The sequence below is a fragment of the Selaginella moellendorffii genome, unplaced genomic scaffold, assembly GCF_000143415.4.
Source record: "Selaginella moellendorffii unplaced genomic scaffold, v1.0 SELMOscaffold_37, whole genome shotgun sequence".
Taxonomy (NCBI): domain Eukaryota; kingdom Viridiplantae; phylum Streptophyta; class Lycopodiopsida; order Selaginellales; family Selaginellaceae; genus Selaginella; species Selaginella moellendorffii.
In genome coordinates this window covers 1570290-1589837 of record NW_003314298.1, presented here as the reverse complement: position 1 = coordinate 1589837, position 19548 = coordinate 1570290, and the positions used below count along the sequence as shown (strand labels likewise).

The 19548-nt window shown below is 45.8% G+C and overlaps 4 protein-coding genes across 7 annotated transcripts; 3 read left to right on the top strand and 1 right to left on the bottom strand.

Annotated features, from left to right (window-relative positions):
- Nucleotides 1–8021: 8021 nt before the first annotated feature.
- On the bottom strand, nt 8022–11533 carry LOC9653765 (DDT domain-containing protein DDR4). The gene is made up of 12 exons (XM_024683485.1): nt 10776–11533; nt 10619–10726; nt 10480–10566; nt 10386–10423; nt 10256–10337; nt 10100–10203; nt 9895–10045; nt 9751–9843; nt 9578–9698; nt 9477–9519; nt 9156–9425; nt 8022–9106 (listed from the first exon to the last, which is right to left on the bottom strand). The coding sequence occupies exons 1-12, from the start codon at nt 11001–11003 to the stop codon at nt 8230–8232; spliced, it is 2202 nt and encodes a 733-aa protein (XP_024539253.1). The 5' UTR covers nt 11004–11533; the 3' UTR covers nt 8022–8229.
- Nucleotides 11534–11670: 137 nt separating this feature from the next.
- On the top strand, nt 11671–15910 carry LOC9653764. 3 transcript variants are annotated; one of them, XM_024683359.1, is made up of 12 exons: nt 11671–12150; nt 12229–13534; nt 13591–13830; nt 13883–14015; nt 14073–14216; nt 14279–14514; nt 14567–14645; nt 14705–14911; nt 14963–15153; nt 15224–15302; nt 15353–15484; nt 15563–15910. In XM_024683359.1, exons 1-12 carry the CDS (start codon nt 11766–11768, stop codon nt 15818–15820), a joined length of 3390 nt encoding a protein of 1129 aa, XP_024539127.1. In that variant the 5' UTR covers nt 11671–11765; the 3' UTR covers nt 15821–15910. The 3 variants fall into 3 exon arrangements, with proteins under 3 accessions (XP_024539127.1, XP_024539126.1, XP_024539125.1); XM_024683358.1 differs by having other exon boundaries at nt 12208–13534; XM_024683357.1 differs by having other exon boundaries at nt 11671–13534.
- LOC112349263 (putative small RNA degrading nuclease 4) lies at nt 15850–17941 on the top strand. The gene is made up of 12 exons (XM_024683360.1): nt 15850–15984; nt 16038–16202; nt 16255–16344; nt 16403–16471; nt 16520–16660; nt 16715–16831; nt 16882–16951; nt 17006–17097; nt 17144–17257; nt 17303–17416; nt 17477–17572; nt 17624–17941. Exons 1-12 carry the CDS (start codon nt 15865–15867, stop codon nt 17867–17869), a joined length of 1434 nt encoding a protein of 477 aa, XP_024539128.1. The 5' UTR covers nt 15850–15864; the 3' UTR covers nt 17870–17941.
- Nucleotides 17901–19448, top strand: LOC9653626 (uncharacterized protein At1g32220, chloroplastic). Of its 2 annotated transcripts, none has more exons than XM_002978564.2 (8): nt 17901–18092; nt 18148–18217; nt 18297–18385; nt 18457–18512; nt 18609–18755; nt 18811–18939; nt 18990–19316; nt 19378–19448. In XM_002978564.2, exons 1-7 carry the CDS (start codon nt 17941–17943, stop codon nt 19280–19282), a joined length of 936 nt encoding a protein of 311 aa, XP_002978610.2. In that variant the 5' UTR covers nt 17901–17940; the 3' UTR covers nt 19283–19316; nt 19378–19448. The 2 variants fall into 2 exon arrangements, with proteins under 2 accessions (XP_002978610.2, XP_024539129.1); XM_024683361.1 differs by having other exon boundaries at nt 17902–18092; nt 18148–18232.
- Nucleotides 19449–19548: the final 100 nt, after the last annotated feature.

Here is a 19548-nt window from a genome sequence, read left to right as displayed (position 1 = left end):
ACCAAAATCCCACTACATTAATATTAGTATATGGCATTGTAGCCATACACTTGGCCCTCACATCATCCCCTCCTCTCGGAATAATGGAAGACCATCAAGGTTTTCTTATAGACGGGCCAGGATTTGGAAGAACGTCAAGAGGAGTCATCAACGGATTTCTAGGTGGTATTAACTACTTTTGATCCCTTTGTATGAAGCATTTTAACCACTACACATGCACAATCTTTGGAGGATCGACCTGCTGGATGTCATGCCGAACCTCATAAACTTGTGGTCCAACTTGCCACAACACCCGATATGGCCCTTTCCACTGCACAAGGAGCCCCTTAGATAAACCACGTACCGTAAGATGGGGAAAACGGATTAACACCAAATCATCCACTTTATACTCCATAAGAGGACGATGATGGGAGTTGTACTGCCGTTGTTGTCCCACTTGTACACGGCCTAAGTGTTCGGCAGACTCTGCTCGGACAAGTGGAAGGATGCTTGTCAAATATTGATCCCATGACTTAGCATCGGCAGCTCGTGGTAATCACAAAGGTAAACCCAGCTCCGTTGGTAATATTGAATCATGACTATATAAGAGTTTATATGGTGAAGCACCAACAAAACTCTACACCCCTATGACATATGTATACCGAAGAAATGGCAAATAACCATCCCAATCTAAATGTTGAAAGTTCACATACTTCGCAATCATCCCCTTGAATATCCGAACGAGCCATTCCACTAGACCGTCTGATTGTGGATGATAAGCACTCATGAAAATGTGGTGTATCCCCAACCGAGATGTCAAAACATGAAATGCCTCAGCCATAAATGTGGGACTATTATCCGAAAGAATCCGCTTTAGACAAGAATGCTGGAACACCACTCGATTAAGGAGGAAGCATCCAACAGTAATTGCAGAGGCACTAGCAAGAGCACCAACTTCCACTCAACGAGTCAAGTAGTCAGAAGTAATAATAACATAGTCATTGCTTGCAATCGACTATGGAAAAGGTCCCATAAGATCAAACGCCACCAACTCAAATGGACGAGAAACTGAAATTGACTCCAACCGTCCTTCTGCAGCCCAAAGGGGAGTATTACAAGCTTGGCACCAAACACAGCTACGCACATATTGGATAATATCACGTCGCATCTCCAGCCAATAGAAAGACCTGCGCAACTTCTCGATTACACGATGATATCCCATATACCCTCCTAGAACAGGAAAATCATGATAGGCATGGAGAAACCGCGGAATAAAGATAGAAGGCACCACCAGCCATAAATGATCATCAGGATTTGTCCCCACAAAATAAAGAAGGCCGTCTTCAAGGCGATATTGAGAATGTAAATGCCGGAAAGGCAAGTCATCAGCAAGTGATGTAGGATTCTCAAACCTATCTCGAAACTTTTGAATCCACAGCTTAATATTTTGAGCCTCGCGAATCTCATCAAGAGAAGGTAGATCTTGCTCTGCGCCTTGTGGACACTGAACGTCAAGTACAACAACTGCCGACGACACAGAATCCTTGTCTAGAAAATCCATAGAGGCTGGAACAACAGGCTCATCAGAAACATGAGAAGACAATGGAGAAGAAAGAGGAGCTCGAGAAAGGGTATCAGCATCAGCCATAGAACTCCCTGGGCGATGAACAACATCAAAATTATATATCTGAAGTTTCAAAGCCCATCGAGCAGTACGACCAACCAGGTTCTTCCGCTTTAATAATGAAGTAACAACAGCATGATCACCTTCAAGTAACGTTTGAGAACCATGTAGATATGCATGAAGTTTCTTGAAACCCCAAACTGCTGCTAAACACTCCTTCTTTGTCGTGGAGTAGTTCATTTCCCCTGGTTGTAATGTATGGCTTATATACGCAATAGGATGGCACTGACCAGGCACACTCGAGTTCTCTTGCATCAACACACCTCCAAGACCAATGTCAGAAGCATGCACGGGTAAAATAAAAAGTCGAGTGTAGTCAGGATACGCCAAAACCGGAGGAGTCGTCAATAGCTCTTTGAGATCCCCGAATACCCGCTCACAATCCGAAGACCAGATGAAAGATGATGTTGATGACTTCAGCAATGCTCGCAACAGTGTAGTGCGATCAGAAAGATGATCCACAAAACGACTGAGATACTGCAACTTGCCCAAGAAGCGCTGCACATCATTCACACACTTCGGAGTAGGGAACTTTAGAACAGCCACAAGTTTATCAGGATCAACTTGCAAACCCTCACGAGAAATACGGTACCCAAGATAAGTTGTATCCTTGGACCCAAACACGCACTTCGACCGCTTCAGCTTTAAACCAACATCGCGTAGCCGATCCAGCACTTTACAAACATCATAAACGTGCTCCTCCCACATCCCCTCCGAGTGAATCAAGACATCATCAATGAAGTCAGCAGTCACCTCTGGCATATCACAAAGAACCTCGTCCATCATCTGCTGGAAAGTTGTTGGAGCATTGTTCAAACCAAACGGCATCACTAAGAACTCATACAAACCAAACAGTGTATAAAAAACAGTCTTAGGAATATCCTCTTCAGCCATCGGTACTTGCCAGTACCCAAAAGCAAGATCTAGCTTGGTGAACCAATTGTAAGGAACCGACTCCCCGAGATGTCGTAGGCTAAAGGATCCCCAAAAGCTTGACCGAAGTGACAAAGAGTTCATCGGATGGGACCAAGTCGAGGATCGAGTCCAAGACCGACTCTAGGACCGAGTTCGAGATAGAGTCCGGAATCGAATCCGAGACCGACTCGGGGACCGAGTTCGAGTCCGAGTTCGAGACCGAGTTCGAGACGGAGTCCGGATCCGAAATCGGGTCCGAGACCGAGTCCGAGGTCGAGTCCGAGGTCGGGTCCGAGATCGGGTCCGAGATCGAGTCCGTGATCGAGTCCGAACCCGAATCCGAAGTCGGATCCGAAATCGGGTCCGAGATCGAGCCAGAGACTAAGTCCAAATACTAATACGGGTCAAGGGGTGAAAGCCCAAAGCGTGCGTCTCCCAGGGGGGGGGGGCTGCAGGGGGTTCCAAAAGTATAGTAGGGATAGTGAGGTCCAGGAACCAGTTTAGAAGGGACTCTCCAGTTGGGCTTCCAAACCGACTTGAGGTTGGGACTGGGACCGAGGGGCCTTGGGTGGGAGTGAGCATGGACTTGGCTGGTGCCGGAGGGGCCATCCAAGGAAGTGCTCAAGAGCAGCTCCCACTCCCGAAAGGGAAACCGATTGCGGTGCTCCCGGCTCAGGTGGAGTGGTGCCCCACTTGAGTACCTTGTGGCTCATTGGTCCTCGCCCTTCCGGGGGCTTGGGCCTTTCCTTCGGGATGGAAGTGGGGGGGTAGAGGTACCCATACCGGGCCGTTAGGCCACGGTGTTTCGCCCCGACGTCCCGAAGCAAGTGCTGCACCCAAGGCTTGGGATTTAGAGGGTCCCATGATCAAGCCTTGTGATACCTTGGGGTGTTAGGAATCTGGAGGCTTGGTGTGCTTGGCTGCTTGTGCCTGCGGGGAGTGTAGCCGAACCTTAAGTCCAGTCTAACCCGGAGAGGGGGATTGGGAGAGATTTGGGAATCCGTAGATGGATGGCTAACACTCCGTTGCTCGTGCAGTAAGTAGTTGAAACCAAGTAGGAGCTGGCACCATAGGCGAGAACCTTGGCGAGGGAACTTAGCACAAGCCAAGGCGGAGTTGGTCGGATAGGCGAGGTAAGCTGGCAAATTGGAAAGGAAAAATTTGTGGCTTACACCAATGACTTCGCCCTAGACGATTCAAGAGATCAGCAGTGTGAGGAAGAGGGTACACATCCGGAATTGTCATTTCATTTAACGGATGATAGTCGATGCAGAAACGAATACTCCTATCAGGCTCACATGCCCAAGGACTCCGTGACTTCCGAATAACACCCTTCTCCAACATCTCCTTGACGTTTGCACGTAAAATCTTGATCTCCTTGGGTGACCGATGACGAACAAGAACCTTGATTGGACGAGCATCCTCGGTGGGAATCGGATGACATGTGGCAATCTTGGCCCCAGATGATAGGTTAAATTCAAAGAGATTAGAATACTCCTTCATGAGCTAGTTAACAATTGCAACACAAAGATCATCAGAGGGATCGGAAAAGGGAAGAGCAGAACAAGATGGAAACATAGGAGGAAATAGTGGGGGAACAAAAGTAATGGAAGCAGAGGTAGAAGTAGAGGGATGAAGAGGTACGGAAGTGAGAAGAATGGATGAAACATAAGGAAGTATGAGACAAGAGGGAGAAACCTCAAAGCCACACTTGGCATGATTGTGCTGCAACTAATCCATACCAAGAATGAGGTCAAAAGCTTGACTCGGCACCACCCGCAACGACTGCAACTCAAACTCGAGATCACCCACAAGCACAACCAGGTCCACCTCATCTCATGCACATGCATGTGTACGGCCGTTGCCATAAAGAATGAAAACTAGATCCGCCGCACGACGCAAGTGTAGATGACAACATGTGGCAATAGGTCGAGCAATAGAAGATAAACTCGAACCTATATCAACTAATACGGAGAGAATAATAGGAGACCTCTTGTTATAAAAGTGAGCTTGAAAAGTAAACACTGGATGAACCGGTGCCGAGTGAACCCCTTGATGATACTCCCGAAAGAAATATGGAGGGGTCACTAACTTATTCGCGCAAGGTCCCTCCATTACTTGCGTGACTCCTCGTTTCCCAGATGCACTTCGGTGTCCAAACCTTCCATTACAGTAGCACCCACGGGACATTGTGACGCCAAGGTCTCCACCCAGGAAATGGAGGCTGCCAATCTGGAAAGCGCCGACAACGCTGATAAGTATGACCAACTTCATCACACGCCCAGCAACGAACATCACAGCCAAGTCCACGTCCTCGCCCTTGTCCTTGGACACGAGCAACAGTAGCATCAACCTTTATTGGAACAGGACCATCACTTATAAGAAGGGGAGTAGAAAGACATGCAACGAGAAGTGGAAGAGGCAACGTCTCATAACGTTGTGCCAAGCAAAGAGTATCATCAAGGGTGGCAAAAGCAAGTGTATGCACAAGGCCAACAAGATCTTGACGAAGTGCTGGCCACAACATTCCTAGCTTGATCCCCTCCGACATATTGGGCTCCGCACGAAGCAAAAGACTTCGGAAACGATCGCCAAATTGCATCACCGACTTAGATGGCTTTTGGCGAAGACGATGCAATTATTGGAAGGCATCGTCACAATCGTCGGCATGTCCGAAGGTGCGTTTGAAGACGTCCGGGAGAACACTCCAATCCCCACGAGTGGCTGTACTCAATCCATTGTACCACTGTAATGCCATCCTTTGGAGATATGTGGGAAACTCACACAAACGTCGAGCATCATCCCAAGAATGATATGTGACAATCATCGTGAAGTGATCGAACCAATGGTACACATCATCCCTAGGATTCCCACGAAAGAATTCCAGCCGAACGCGAGGATTGGCACCAAGAGCAGGAGGAGTTGGACCACGTGCCATGAATGCCGCCATCAATTGAGTTTGGTTGTTCAATTGCAAGTGCATAGCATCAAGCAATTGGACCAACTACTACTCTAGAGTCAACGGAGGAGATTGCTGATCTGCCATGAAGACAGACAAAGAAAGAGCAAAAGAAGAGAAATGACAAAAAACGAGAAGGAAATGGGAGATCTAGACAATGCAAAAAGCTAGATCTAAACCAAAATCCTGAAAGAAAAAAACAAAAGAAAGGAAATGGAAAAAATTAGATCTAAATGATGCAAAAGCTAGATTTAAACCAAAATCCCAAATTCAAGCACTCTTTAAGGACAATCAAAGGTGCCCCTCATTTCCACCAATGTGAGTGTTTGGAATATGGAAAGGGAATATAGAAATGTGCATATTAATTAGCTCAAAAACCCTAGTTTATATACAGGAGCAAATGGTCTGGATTGAAACCAATCTGATGGCTACCAAAATCCCACTACGTTAATATTAGTATACGGCATCGTAGCCGTACACTTGGCCTTCACAGTGGGATTTTGATAATTATGAAATATTTTATATACTCACAATATAAAACTTTATCTTTAAAAATCATTAAGTAAAAATGATTATTTTGAAATGTATGTTAGTTAATTTTATGAGTTTACCACTTTCTAAACTTGGTTGATTAAAACTTTAGATTCAAAACTTAGTAAAGGTTAAATAGATATATTTTATGCTTATAACTTATACCAAGTAAAATTACTCTTATAATTTACATTATAAAAATTTAAATTTAACTTTATTTCCATTATAATATACTATAATAAAAAATCATAAATGCATTATATGCTTTAAGCTTAATTGTGTGAAAATTTTAAGAAATTATAGGGTTTACCCACAATTATATTTTATTATTGTGTGTATATTTAGACCTCACAATTTATATTATATAAATATTAAATAAATTCTACCTTTTACTACTATAAAACTAAGTGATGTTATTTTAGGGTTAAATGTTGATAGGATGAATTGTTTAAACCTTCAAAGGGATGATTGCATTTAACTTTTGTTCACAAAAGCATAAATTTGTAAGGAGGTGAAGTAATTAAAAAGAATGATTTAAATCATGATTCATAAAAGTTTAAATATAAAGGAAAAAAAGTCGAAGATTTTAGAATCTTATTATTCTTTCTTTTATATTTTTTCTTTTTTATCGCTTCCTCTTCCTTCTCTCTCTTTTTTGTTTTTATATATTTTTTAATTTTTCTTTTTTTATCACTTCAAGTGTTTTAGCTACTATTATGTTCCCTCTCATTTTTCTTGATAGCTATTGTTTATTTATTTTTTATTTTCGCTTCTTTTTTTTTATAGCCTTTTTTATTACTTCTTTTGTTTTTCTTATGTACTTATTTTATTGTAGCAATTTAGTCAATAATTTTGGAATTGTTAAAATAGTTTCAGCATTAGCTTACACCATTGGTCTAAACATGATAGATTGTGTGCAATTAAAAAGAATAATTTGAAAAATAATTCATTAGTATTTTTTCAATTAGCTAAAGGATTTGGGATATATGAAATTAAACATCCTTATAAAGAAAATGCTTATAAATAAAAATGCACTTAATTTCCATTTAGTTAAATATCTTGGGATATATAAAGTTAAAAGTCCTTATCCTTAAATATCCAAGTTTAAGAGTTTACATCTTTTTATTTCTTACTTAGACCTTAGTATAAGGATTATTTTTTCTAGCAGCCTTAAAATTGACATATTATAAGCTTTATGTATATTTTTCTATTACTAGTGTAGAACTAATTTTGTTACTATTAGTGTTTTTACCTCCACAAAATTTGAATATACATATATAAATATAAATAAATTTAAAATTTTTTTTATAGGTAGATATTATCAACTTCATTAAGATTGATTAGTATGGTAAAGATTTATTAATGTTAGCTCCTAAATTCAAATTTATTGAAAGGTCACCCATCTTAGTCAAGAATGCTTAACCCCAAATATCCTAAAACTTTTAATTGATTATAAAAGAAGTGCACTTTTAATATATTTTCCCTTTATAATTAACTTATTTCTCAAATTATATTTTTTTTGCTACTTACATCTTAAAACTTCAATACTTATTATTCTCTTTGATTATCAAAGAGGATAAACATAAGCTAGGAAGGGATAGTTGCTCATCACCTCTTAGATTAGGTTACTTCCCTCCATCTTCTCTTGCTACTAAGCTCGTAGTACAACTATAATTTGACAACTTTTTGTTTTCATTCCTAGCTAAAAAAACAGTATAAACTTAGAGTGAGTTGCTTAGTATCTTCCCAAGGTTGGAATGCCCAAGACATATTGCTAAAACAATTTGATTAGCCTTCATGCTATGCTAGGAATGTAGAGTGTTAAAACAAATACTTAATAGAAGTGTTAAACTCATGTTTAAAAATAATTTAGTAGTGTTGTTCTTGCCTAGAGTGAAAGAGAGAGAAGATCCCTAAATGTGTACACTTCTATACCTTTACGTTTGACAGGAATGCAGCTGTGAGAAAATAAATAGAATCTTTTTCCTTCCAACGCCAAAAAAAAAGGACACCAGCTATACACACTGGTTACTCGTTCTCATCATCCCGAGTGATGCGATTTTGCTGAATAATCTGTGTCGGAATCGATCGAGAAGCGGTCGAGCAGTCCAGCTTTTCCTTCTTAGAGAAGCGGTCGAGCAGCCAGTCCAGCGTTTCCTTCTTAGCCAATCTCCGCTTCCTGACTTCCATCCAGAAACCCGCCCTTCATCCAGTCCCGAGGAGAATCGGCCGGAGCACACTCGTTTAGATCAAAGAACCGTAGCTGCTTTCCCCTTTCATCCTCGTCCTCTTCCCCATCACCGTTTACGTGACTCCAGCCACCTTGTGTGTTTTCCTCCTCGTCTTCACCATCAGCACCTTCTTCTTTATCTTCTTCTTTTGTATCATCTTGTTCTCCGTCCTCTTCCATCTCTGCCTGTTCTTGTCCCGTTTCTTCGTCTCCTATAACTTGGTTTCCTGTATCCGAAGTTCCACCACTGCTGTGCAGAGAACCAGCGGATTCCATGCTGTAATCTGCGTCGTCTATGCTACTCGGGCTTGCTTTAAGTTCCCCATTTCCTCCCGCTGCTTTCTTGGCGGTATAAGCTTGTTCTTCTTCTTCGTCTTCCTCATCTTCCTCCTCCTCTTCACTGTGCTCATAAGCGTTGTAGTTCACCTTGCTTCTCGTGGCTCGTTTGCTTCGCCGCAGGCCAGTGTCTGCCACCCGTTTTGGTCTCCTCGCACGCCGCATCGATCTAACCAAGAATTCTTGCTTCTCCTCTTGCTGTTCCAGCTCCTCCTCTTCCTCGCTATAACTAACTGCTACGTCGTCGTCGTCGTCGTCTACGTCTTCATGGTCATCGCCTCTGTATTCCTCGTCCTCTACAGAGCTTGTGTCACCTCTTTTCCGTTTTCGTTCTCTGCGCCGTACAAAATCGTCGTCGTAAATGGCTTCTCCCTCAATCTCGTCATCACTATATAAATCATCCTCCTCCGTGTAAGCAGCGTCCACATAGTCTTTACCACAGTAACGTTGAGATCTACGTCGTTGCCGGCTCCTAGAATCAGCAATTGTTATCTTCTACTTAAAGCCAGTATGAAAGATACCTCGGTTTAATCTTCCTTCGAAATGAAGTTCCAGCATCGTCTGAGGCTGCGGAATCATTCGAGGTTGCTGGCCCATCCGAGAGCTCACGATAATTGTCGTCTTCACGGGGATCGAAGGGGGCGTGATTGTTCGAGAGATCACAGGGGCTAAGTCCCGTTTGATCACCATCATTTACTCGTTCTTTGCGTACGCGTTTCTCCGGATGACTCCCATGACCGTTTGCTACAGTTGAATGGCCATTTGCCAACTCTGCAGCTCGTTCGGGCTTCCTGCAAGGTGTTTGGAAGCTGAAGTGTAGTGAAACAGTATCGCGTAGGTACCTTGTAGATTTGATTGCCTCGTTGATAGATCGATCATATTCAGCTGCACGCAGACATGAAAAAGATAAGAGTAATATAAAAAAGAACTAAGGATGTCGTACGAAATGTGTAGTTGACGGGTTTACGATCGCGCTTAGCCCGGCCACTGTCTAGATTATGTTCAAGCGTGGTCACCAGTAATTTTGCCTGTCTTTGTTTTCGTTTCAAGTCCCTGACCTTCTTCTGCAAAATAAGAACCATAGGCTGAACATAACATTGCGAATAAGTTTTGCACCTTCTCAACGGCCTCTAAAACGGGTAGGATGTCTTGTTTTAGTCTTTTTCCTAGACCGATTTCTTGCTTGAACTTGCTAGACAAAAGCGTGTCCTGCATTTGAAAATGAATTAGTCCTGTCTCATGAGTTGTAGAAAGACATACAGCAACCGACTGAAATTCATCGAAGTTGCTTGCCAATGTTTCCCACTGACCGGGAGGAGGAGGCGACGCGGTGCGTCCTTTGAACTCCTTTCCCTTGGGTGTTGGTATATCTCTGTAAAGTCTATAACCTGATATTGGATTGTTTTCGCACCTAGCGATCAAGAGTCAGCCAACAAACAACAGAAAGGATATAGCCGTCAAATACCAGTACGTAGTTCCAAGTAAGTTTGAGCCTGCGCGCTCCTTACGAAAGAGGGACAAGTATCCCTTCTTCACAGGCTCTTCCATATGCGCCCGAACATCATCTTGCTGCACATGTAAAATAAGTCTGCCTGGAAATACTAGAAACAGCATTACGTACGTCAAGACGAACTTCACACAATGCTCTTAAGATGATCAATCTTGTTGATGGATCAAATCCGCTATAAGTTTCAGCCTCGCTCCTGAAGTTAACGCTATCAGACAGGTATGAAATCTATAGTAAGACTCACCCATGGGATTCCGCAAGAGGGAATGGAGGCTCGGCTACCTGTTTAGCCAGCGGTTACCAAAGAGAGCTGTAAAACGTATTAGAGCGTGTGTTACCTTCGACCACCTGTCCTTGAGCTTTTTGTATAGAACTGTGACCCAGCTATCGCGATTTAGAGGAACCCGAGAAGGAGGGTGGATTCCCTGGGAGCTGAAAGTAAGAAAGCTAGAAACTCAGCTTGTTTCTAGACATTACCTTGAGCAGCGCAGTGTGGATGTCCATGAGTAGATCGTTGCACGTAAGGAGAGCGGTCTCCAGTTCCTCGGCCGAGAACTCTACCAGTTTCAAAATTGGTCGAAAGGTCTGAATTGAAACAAGCCATGGTCATACAAACAAAAAAAGAAGAACTTACATTGAAGAAGTTGATGATCGACGCAAGCTCCCACATACGCCTTAGCTCGTGAAGATCCTTCTGCTCCGGCACTAACGAGAGTGGATTGGAGAAGATGAGCGGGGCCGGCTGATCGTCTTGCTTCTTGAGCTGTGGTGGTGGCCGCTCTACCGCGGGAGCCAATGGAGCTAGCCTCGAGGGCGTTCTCGCCGTGCAAGCTCGCGTCGGCCGCTTCCTCGTCTCGGACATTGCCCAAAGATCCCTCTCGGACGGACTGATCCTCCAAATTCCCTCGAAAAGAAAGAGACCCTAGGCTAAGAAAGCCTATCTATCCTTGGAGAACCTAACGAGGAGAGGAGTTCTCTCATCGCTTCCTCGCCACGCTTCTAAGATCACCCGGTGTCCTGCTCGGGCTGTAGCCATCCGGCAGCCAGAAATTTCGACATTGCCCTGTGCGCGCTGCCCGATTGCTGCCAAGGAAGCGTAAACCCTGCTCCTTCTCGGACTATTTCCCGACTATTCCTCGAAATCTAAGCAAGAATCCGGCCCCTGCGCGAGAAATGGCCGCGCAAGACGTCATCCCGGCGGCCGGCGCTCCAAATATCTGGGAAGAAGGAGCTGAATTCTTCACAGCCGCTGCTAGCTCCCTCCCAGGATCAATCTAGCAAAAGCTTGCGCGCGCTGCTCGATCATCAGCCAGCGCTGCGACGACACCGCGAGAAAATCTCCAAAACGCGAGCAAGCGCTTCCCTGCTCGCCAGGCGCTCCGTGTTCTTCTCTTCCTCGAGACAAAAAAGAACGAGAGAAAAATATCAATTAAAACTTAAGCAACGGGTACAAACGTGCCACGTGGATCTCGATCGGACGGATGTGGCAAGGGTAAAAAGCCATGGCATTTTTAGGGTTTGTGGTGAATTTAGGGCTCGTCGCAGCTCAGTCTCCTCTCCCCATTTTTGATCGCATCGCAGCTAGGTGATGCCGATCGACTAGGCGCATCGAGGGATTCCTTTCATGTCGATCTTGCTGGAGTCGCGGAGCCAGAGCCGGGAGAGTGAATCGCGCGAGGGAGGAGGAGGAGGGATCGTCCAGCAGCCAGGCTCGTTCTACAATGGCAATCCATCGTCTTCGATCTGGGGGAGGAGCGGTAGCTCGTTCTGGAAGAATGCTGGCTTGTTACACAAGGTAGCGGCGGCGTCTCCCTTCGATTTTGGGTTTCCGTCTCAAGTCAGTGTTCCACCGCCTCCGGTGGAGACCCTCGACTCGGAGACGTCGAAGGATCGTCCCGAGGTATTTGTTTTCGGATCGATTGCTAACGCCGGGAGCACTGGCAGCAGTCCTGGAAGTGGTGATCGCAATGACGATTGCGTCTCTGCTGGCTCCGGAATCGCGAATCACGGTGAGAAACCCAGAGAGAGTCTGGAGTCTATGCTTCACGAACTACACATTGATTCAGCATCTCCTCCAACTTTTCCAGTGGATCAGCAGCAATTCTCTCCAGTTCCTCCAAGTTTTCCTTCTCCGAGCTTTCCATCCATGGATCAACAGCAGTTCTCTCCAGCTCGAGAAGATAAGGAACCTTCCAAGCCGACAACATTCACTGTTGGTATACCGACTTCTCATCACCAAACTGGAAATCCTCGCCCTCGGTTCTCAAAGCTGCGCAAGAGCACTCATCCAGCCAAAGGTAAAGGTGTTGCTCGCGGCGAGGGGATCGAAAGACCATATCAAGCTTTTACTTTCGATTCTCGTGCTGCTAGTCCCGACGCTGCTAACTTTCAAACGGGGGAACCATCAATCACAGTTGAGGAGTCTGCAGTGGTGGATTCCAAGCTAGAAAACGAGTTGGACAAGGATGGAAGCTCGGCACAGGGTCATGGTAGCCAGAGAGTTGAAGCGCGGGAAGAGGATGCTGGTCAAGAGATCCCGTCGTCCAGCACTTTCGTTTTCACGTCCATGCGAAACGCAGTTCCAGTGGTTCCTGAGCGTGGAGACTCGGCAAAGGACGCCCATTCTTTAGTAGCGGACCTCACTGCCTTGAAAATGGGAGAAAAGGGGTCTGGCGACTCGGTTCCAAGCTCAAACCCTCCACCTTCGTTCGTCTTCGGCGCTAGTTCGGCACAGGCTCAGTCCCATCCAAAAGTTGACGAAAGCAAACCTCTGACTTCGGACGCGACTTTTGTCTTTGGATCTTCCGGAGGAGTAACCCCCAGCATCAGGAGAAAGAAGGGAGTTCGAAAGCTTTCTAGCCGTTCCAGGGGAGTTCGTTCCTCAAGCACATCCGCTACAGATGAGCAAGGCTCGCCTATGGATTTTTCGCCATGTCCTGACACTGGATCTCGCCTGTCACCACAAATGACAGGGAACAACAGTGAAGCTGAGGAACATGATCAAGCATGGAATTCTCAGTTCCAGTTTTACTCGTCGGAGGAGGTGGATAGCTTGAGCAATGCGGCTGCTGATCTCACTCTTGGAAACCAGTCGGATGAGTCGAAAGAAACCAATGTCCCCAAGACTTTTGCTTTCACAGCAAGCTCGCCTACGGCTCCAGCTAGAAGACGACCTCGCCGAACACCCAAGCCTGCTGGTTTCAGAAGCAAAGGTGGTGTGACTCGATCAACGTCAAGGCCTGAAGTTCATGGCATGGATCTTGACACCGCTAAGATTGAAAGTGATGGCTGGAAACAGGCGGCTGGACAGAACGCGGATTCCACAATGCCGTCTGCTGCTACTCCTGCCAACCGTGCTGCAGTTGAACAAGCTTGCGAGAAATGGAGACTAAGGTACGTTTTACTTTGAAAGTTCTAGTGTGCAGTATCTTACTGGAGTGTCTGCACAGGGGAAATGAAGCTTACGCGAGCGGGGACTTTCCAAAAGCTGAGGAATATTACTCGCTTGGCATCAATAGCGTTCTTCCGAGCGAGACGTCGCAGAGTTGCATTCGCTCCTCAATGCTGTGCTACAGCAACCGAGCTGCAACGCGAATGGTCGTCGGTAGGATGAGGGAGGCGTTAGGAGATTGCTTGCGAGCAATCGCCGTGGATCCCAATTTTCTTCGCGTTAGGATACGTGCCGGCAGGTTCGTTTGCTTGTGTCCCTTTCTTTGTTTTTCTAACTCCAGTACAACGCAGTTGCCATCTTTCTCTGGGAGAACCGGAGGCCGCGCTTGCGTTTTTCCAAGATTGTCTAAACCGTGCAAGAGATTCTGATGGTGGTGACTCGAAAATTGCGCTGGAGGCGTTGGAGGGTCTTAGGAAAACTCAAGTAAGCTTTATTATGGATGTTACTGGAAAGCTCTCTGATGCGTTTTTTCTTGCGTAGCAAACGGACGAGTACTTTCAACGGGCATGGGAATTGTTGGCAGCCAACGACCATACGGCCACATTGAGAATTTTGAACGAGGCGCTTCTCATCTGTCCATACTCCGAGATTTTTCTTGAATTGAAAGCTCGTTCACATCTGGGTGTAAGTACTTTTTGTTCTTCTTTCTCTCCGTTCAGCCGAATAAGCGTTTGCAACAATTGCAGCTTCGGATGTACAGCAACGTCATCCAATTGTGCGAGCAAACTCTAGTGTCAGCGGAGCGCAACTGGACTCAATCCCAACAGTCTCAAATTGTTCGTGGATTCCGGCCTGGGTCGTCGCCTAAAATCTGGCGTTCTTGGGCAACTTCCAAGGCTTTGTTTTACGTAGGACGGCTGAAAGAATCGCTTGAGTGCTTACAGAAACTCGGAGATTTTTTAGCGCTTTCTGGAGATGAAAGGTATGCAATTTCTTTTCCTTTCAGAAAAGTTCTAATGGGCCTTCTATTTCAGAATAAGTCACATACAAGAGGCGGATTTAGAGACGCTGTCACAGTTTATTGGCCTTGTCCAGCAGCTCTTACAGTATAAGGTAGGCAAGATTTTGTAGTTTTCGAGATTTCGTCTTTTATAATCTTTTCTCCTCCTCAGACGGCTGGGAACGAAGCATTCCAAGCAGGAAGACACACTGAGGCTGTTGAACACTATACAGCTGCTTTGGCCTGTAACAGCGAGGCTCGACCTTTCAATGCGGTTCTATTTTGTAATCGCGCTGCTGCTTCTCAAGCGTTGGGTCACATTGCTGATGCAATTGCGGACTCTAGCCGTGCAGTAGCCTTGGATCCAAAATACGTGAAGGTTCGTCATGTGAAGCTTCCTTTCCATTTTAATGAGCTTGTGCTGATGCAGGCTATATCAAGGCGAGTAACGCTGCATACTTTGATTCGGGACTATGGCCAGGCGTGTAGCGACTTGCGGAGGCTGATTTCTCTTTTAGAAACGGAGAGTTCTCACCAAGAATTTAAGCAAGCGCGCGAGCGACTCGCAAGTGCCGAGGAAGATTTGAAGAAGAGTCACCCAGTCGATCACTATTTGATTCTGTAAGTGGCTTTTTCATTCACTTAGACGCAAAGAAGCTTTCATTCACTAACCGAGCAAACGGTTTTGCAGGGGATTAGAATCTTCTTGCACGGCGGCTGAGGTAAAGAAGGCGTATAGAAAGCTGGCCTTGCGGCATCATCCTGATAAGGTGAGTTACCATGCTTGACGAGCCGCGGATAACGTTGTATCGTTTCACAGGCAGGACAATTTGTTGTGCGCACTGATGGAGGCGAGGATGGAAAGGACGTGGGCGAAGAAATTCGAAATGACGCTGAGCGCTTGTTCAAGCTGATTGGAGAGGCCTATGCCATCCTTTCAGATCCCGCCAAGGTAAAGTTTTCATCCATTTCATCGTTCTTCTCTTTGTAGTTCTTGACGGTTAAGGTAACGATGGTTGGTCTCTCGCAGAGAGCACGCTACGATGCCGATGAAGATTTGAGAAAGCTGAGAAATCGCGGAGCGACCAACAATCCAAGCTCTGAGAATCATCGCTACGATCGAACGCATAGACGGCAGAGAGATCGATGGGATGCGTGGTGTGGCTACGCGCATCAGTACCAGCGGTGGCAAAATGGCCCCGACGCCGCGCAGCCCGACACTTACGCGCGTCAAAGCCGATACACCAATGGGGGGAGATCAGCTGAATTCAGTTGGGACGATCTCTAGGATTAGGGCTACTCTCTTTGAATTTGGGTCGTCGGATCAAACTCATGTGGGCCGTTGGCATTGGATTGAATTGGTTGAATTGCAGCCGTCGATTGAAACATCTTGTTTTAGGGTTTTTGGCGACTATGGACGATTCGCTCTCCTTCACGGAGGACGACAGCGATGTATAGGGTGGATTCTCTTCTTGATCGCATTTTTGAGGTTTCTTGTGTCGCAGAACCTCGTTTTGATCGTGAAGAGCGCGCATCAGCTCAAAATCTGTGGATCGAAGGGGGAATGGACGGATTTCCTGGCGGCCAGAGGTCTTTCCCGCGCGGTGAGCGATCCTGAGCGGCACAAATGGCAGGTTTTGGCTGAGTTTGTGCGAACATTTGACAATGAGGTAGGATTTTTGTCTTCTTAGATTCTGTGCCATTGACGAGCTTTCTCCGTAGATGGTGAAGCGTTTGAAGCGCTGGAGGAAGCGGCTAGCGATCATTAAGCTAGTAGAGGCTAGTGATCCTTGGTCGAAAACTCCCGAGCAGGTACTTAATGAATCAAAGCTCTTCCTTTGATAAATCTTTCCATCTCTTGCCAGAACAGTGCTTGGTGGATCGGACATATGAACATCCTCTCTTCTTCACGTCATACCACTTTCCATCCTTTCTCCCGGTATTTCTTTCAACACCCGCGAAACGTTTCTCAGTTTTCTTCTCGCAGGGATGGAAATGCACAAAGAGGGGATCGTCTTCGGATGCTAGCAATCCTGAAAGGCTACTTTCTCTCGACTGTGAGATGGTTATGTGCGAAGGCTATGAGCAGCAAGTCGTGCAAGTGTGCATTGTGGATCGAAACAATAAGGTGCGCTTTGCTGGTTTTTTCTCCATTTCAAGACACTAAGTTGGAAGGCTTTAGACAGTGCTTGATACATTGGTAAAGCCAAGTAAGAAAGTCATTGACTACATAACTCACATTCATGGATTGGAGAAAAAAGATATAGCACAAGCAACATGCACTCAAGAGGACATTCAGGTAATTTGCTTACACACCATAGCGTTACTACTGCCATCTCTATTTATCAGAAAGAGGTGGCTAAGCTTCTAGAACCTGGAACTATTTTGGTTGGTCATAGCGTATTTTATGATCTAAAAGGTATTTTTTTTATTTGCAGTAACTTCAACAAGGGCTCATGTTTGCTACTTTCAGCTCTAAAACTTGATCATAGGAGAGTCATTGACACGTCCATGCTTTTCAGGCTCAAGGGCTCGGCTATGATTAGTTTGCAAAATCTCTGCAAGGTATATCATTGTTGCGAAATCAGAGCTGACTTTACTTGTTTTGAAGGCCATGCTGGGTTACGATTTCCGGGAAACTGGCACTCACAAGTGTATCGACGATGCAATCGTTCCTATGAAGCTTATTCTGCACCAACTGGAACATGGGACCATCGACGTTAAAGTACGTTCGCGAGCTGAAGAGATTTATTCTGACTCGTGATTACAGATAAATTTCCCAAGCTCGGATCCATGTCGACTTCTCATCCACAAGATGTCGCACCGACTGATACCTGACGAGCTCAGAAGAATAGTGGCGGGTACCATTCCCTGTACAATCGAGGTAAGCCTTTGAAGCTTTTCTCGAGAGTATGGTTTCCAATGCGAGTTTTGTCGATGATAGAAAGTGGAAGGCAAGAAAGGCCAGATGCACGTTGTGTTTGAATCCAAACTTCTCGCAAACAGAGCATTCGAGCTGCTATCTGGCGAAGCTGGACAGGTATCTCTCCGTTTCTCGGTTTCGCGACTCAAAATTACGTTTTCTTGACAGGATTCTGGCGGCTTCGAGCAAAAGTCTGTTACGCAATGGAGGAAAGGCCTGTACCTCCAGCTCCGCGTAAGAAAGTTAGCGCACAGCTCCGAAGAGGATCATCCTTCGATCACTCCAAAAAAGAGAGAGCTGGAAACGACTGCGGTGGAATCGAAGCGATTGAAACAGCAGCCGGATCGAATCGACAGTAGAGCCGAACTTGCGAGATTGACGAGGCACAAACAAAGGCCAGAGAAGAAGAAGTAGAAAAGTGGAAGCCTGGAATGACTTTAAAAATTTGTACTTGGAAGGGGGAGTATCTTCTCCCCCAAAACGCTATGGATTTGTGTTCTAGGGTTCCAGCGCCCGCGTCCTCCAGGCCGCTGTGCGCGTACGAGATTCCATCGCGGCTCGGCGGCAGGAGCTCCCATCTCGCGGCGGAATGGCGGATTCGCAAAAATGCGGTGCTCACGACGACGATTTCTCGCAGGTTTTGGTTTTGGCTGGGCGTTCCTCTCGCATTTTGATCGTGTTCTAGATTCCAGGAGGATGCGATCGAGGTGTTCTTACGCGTCGGGAAGCAAGTACTCGGAACCGATCGATGTGGTCGCTAAGGTCCGCACAGAGAAGGTTTGCGTTTTTCTGTCGGAGTGAAATTTTTTACTAGAATGCTGATCTTCGTTGTTCTTCGCAGGTGGTGGTCCTTGGAGGCAGTGGTTTTGTGGGATCATCCGTGTGTAAGGCCGCGATTGCGCAAGGAATCGATGTAACGAGCCTTAGCCGGTTAGTGCTGGACCGAAAGAAATTTCTATGCTCGTTTTGGTGGTGATCTTTCTTCCTTTCCTTTTTTCCAGGTCTGGAAAACCTTCATACCCAGACCCATGGGTGGATCAAGTTCTCTGGGTCTCAGGTAATGTTCTACTGCTATGAGATGTTTCTCTAAGGATGTTTTTCCATAGGAGAACTGCTAGATGTTTCGCTATCTTACGAGAAAGTTTCTCTGTAGGAAACGTGTTCTACGCGGACTGGAATTCTCTGCTCAAAGGTGCAACTGCGGTGATATCCACGATAGGAGGCTTCGGGACGAACGAAGAAATGGAGAAGATCAACGGAGAAGCTAACATAGTCGCCGTTGGTGAAGCATGCAAAGCTGGTAAGTGATCCGAGGCATGCTGTGGTTTTAGTTTTTGAGATTTCTAAGCTCTCAGGCATACCGAAGTTCGTCTACGTTTCGGTTCACGATTACAATCTTCCGTTCTTCGTGTTGAATTCGCTTGGATACTTCACTGGGAAGAGGAAGGCGGAAGCGGAGGTCTTGTCCAAGTTTCCAGGCTCGGGTAAACGTTTCATAAGTTTCTCATCGCAAGTGCCTTGATGATTCTGGCAGGCACTGTTCTTCGGCCTGGTTTCATTTACGGCAAGAGACGGATAAATGGAGTCGACGTTCCGCTCGACATCATCGGCAAGCCTTTGGATAAGTTCCTCACCTCGGCTGAGAATTTTATCAGTCCTCTCAAGTCCATCCCTGGCTCGGATGTGCTTCTCAGCGCTCCCGTTAGCGTTGAAGACGTTGCTGGAGCTGCAGTGAAAGCTGTTCTGGACGATTCCATCTTCGGGGTGTTGACGATCGAGCAGATCAAGGAAGCGGCATCCTCTTTGAAGTCAGCGGTACCTTTGTAGCAGTCAAGCCTACGAAGACGCTTGAGCCTTTGAGGTTTGGCTCCTTCTTTACAAGGCTTTTGTTGTTCTAAGGATGTTTCTTTCGTTTTTTGTAGTGTTCATATCTTGAAGAGCGATGTACACTTCTCAAAACTTATAAACGAAAGATGCGCTTATGTTTGCCTCTTGAGCTTGCTCAAGCGTGATAGAGTGAGTTACTATGCTACGTTCGATTTGCTTCAACCGTAGCAGTGTCCATCCCGCTCAACCTGGTCTCATGAAGTTTT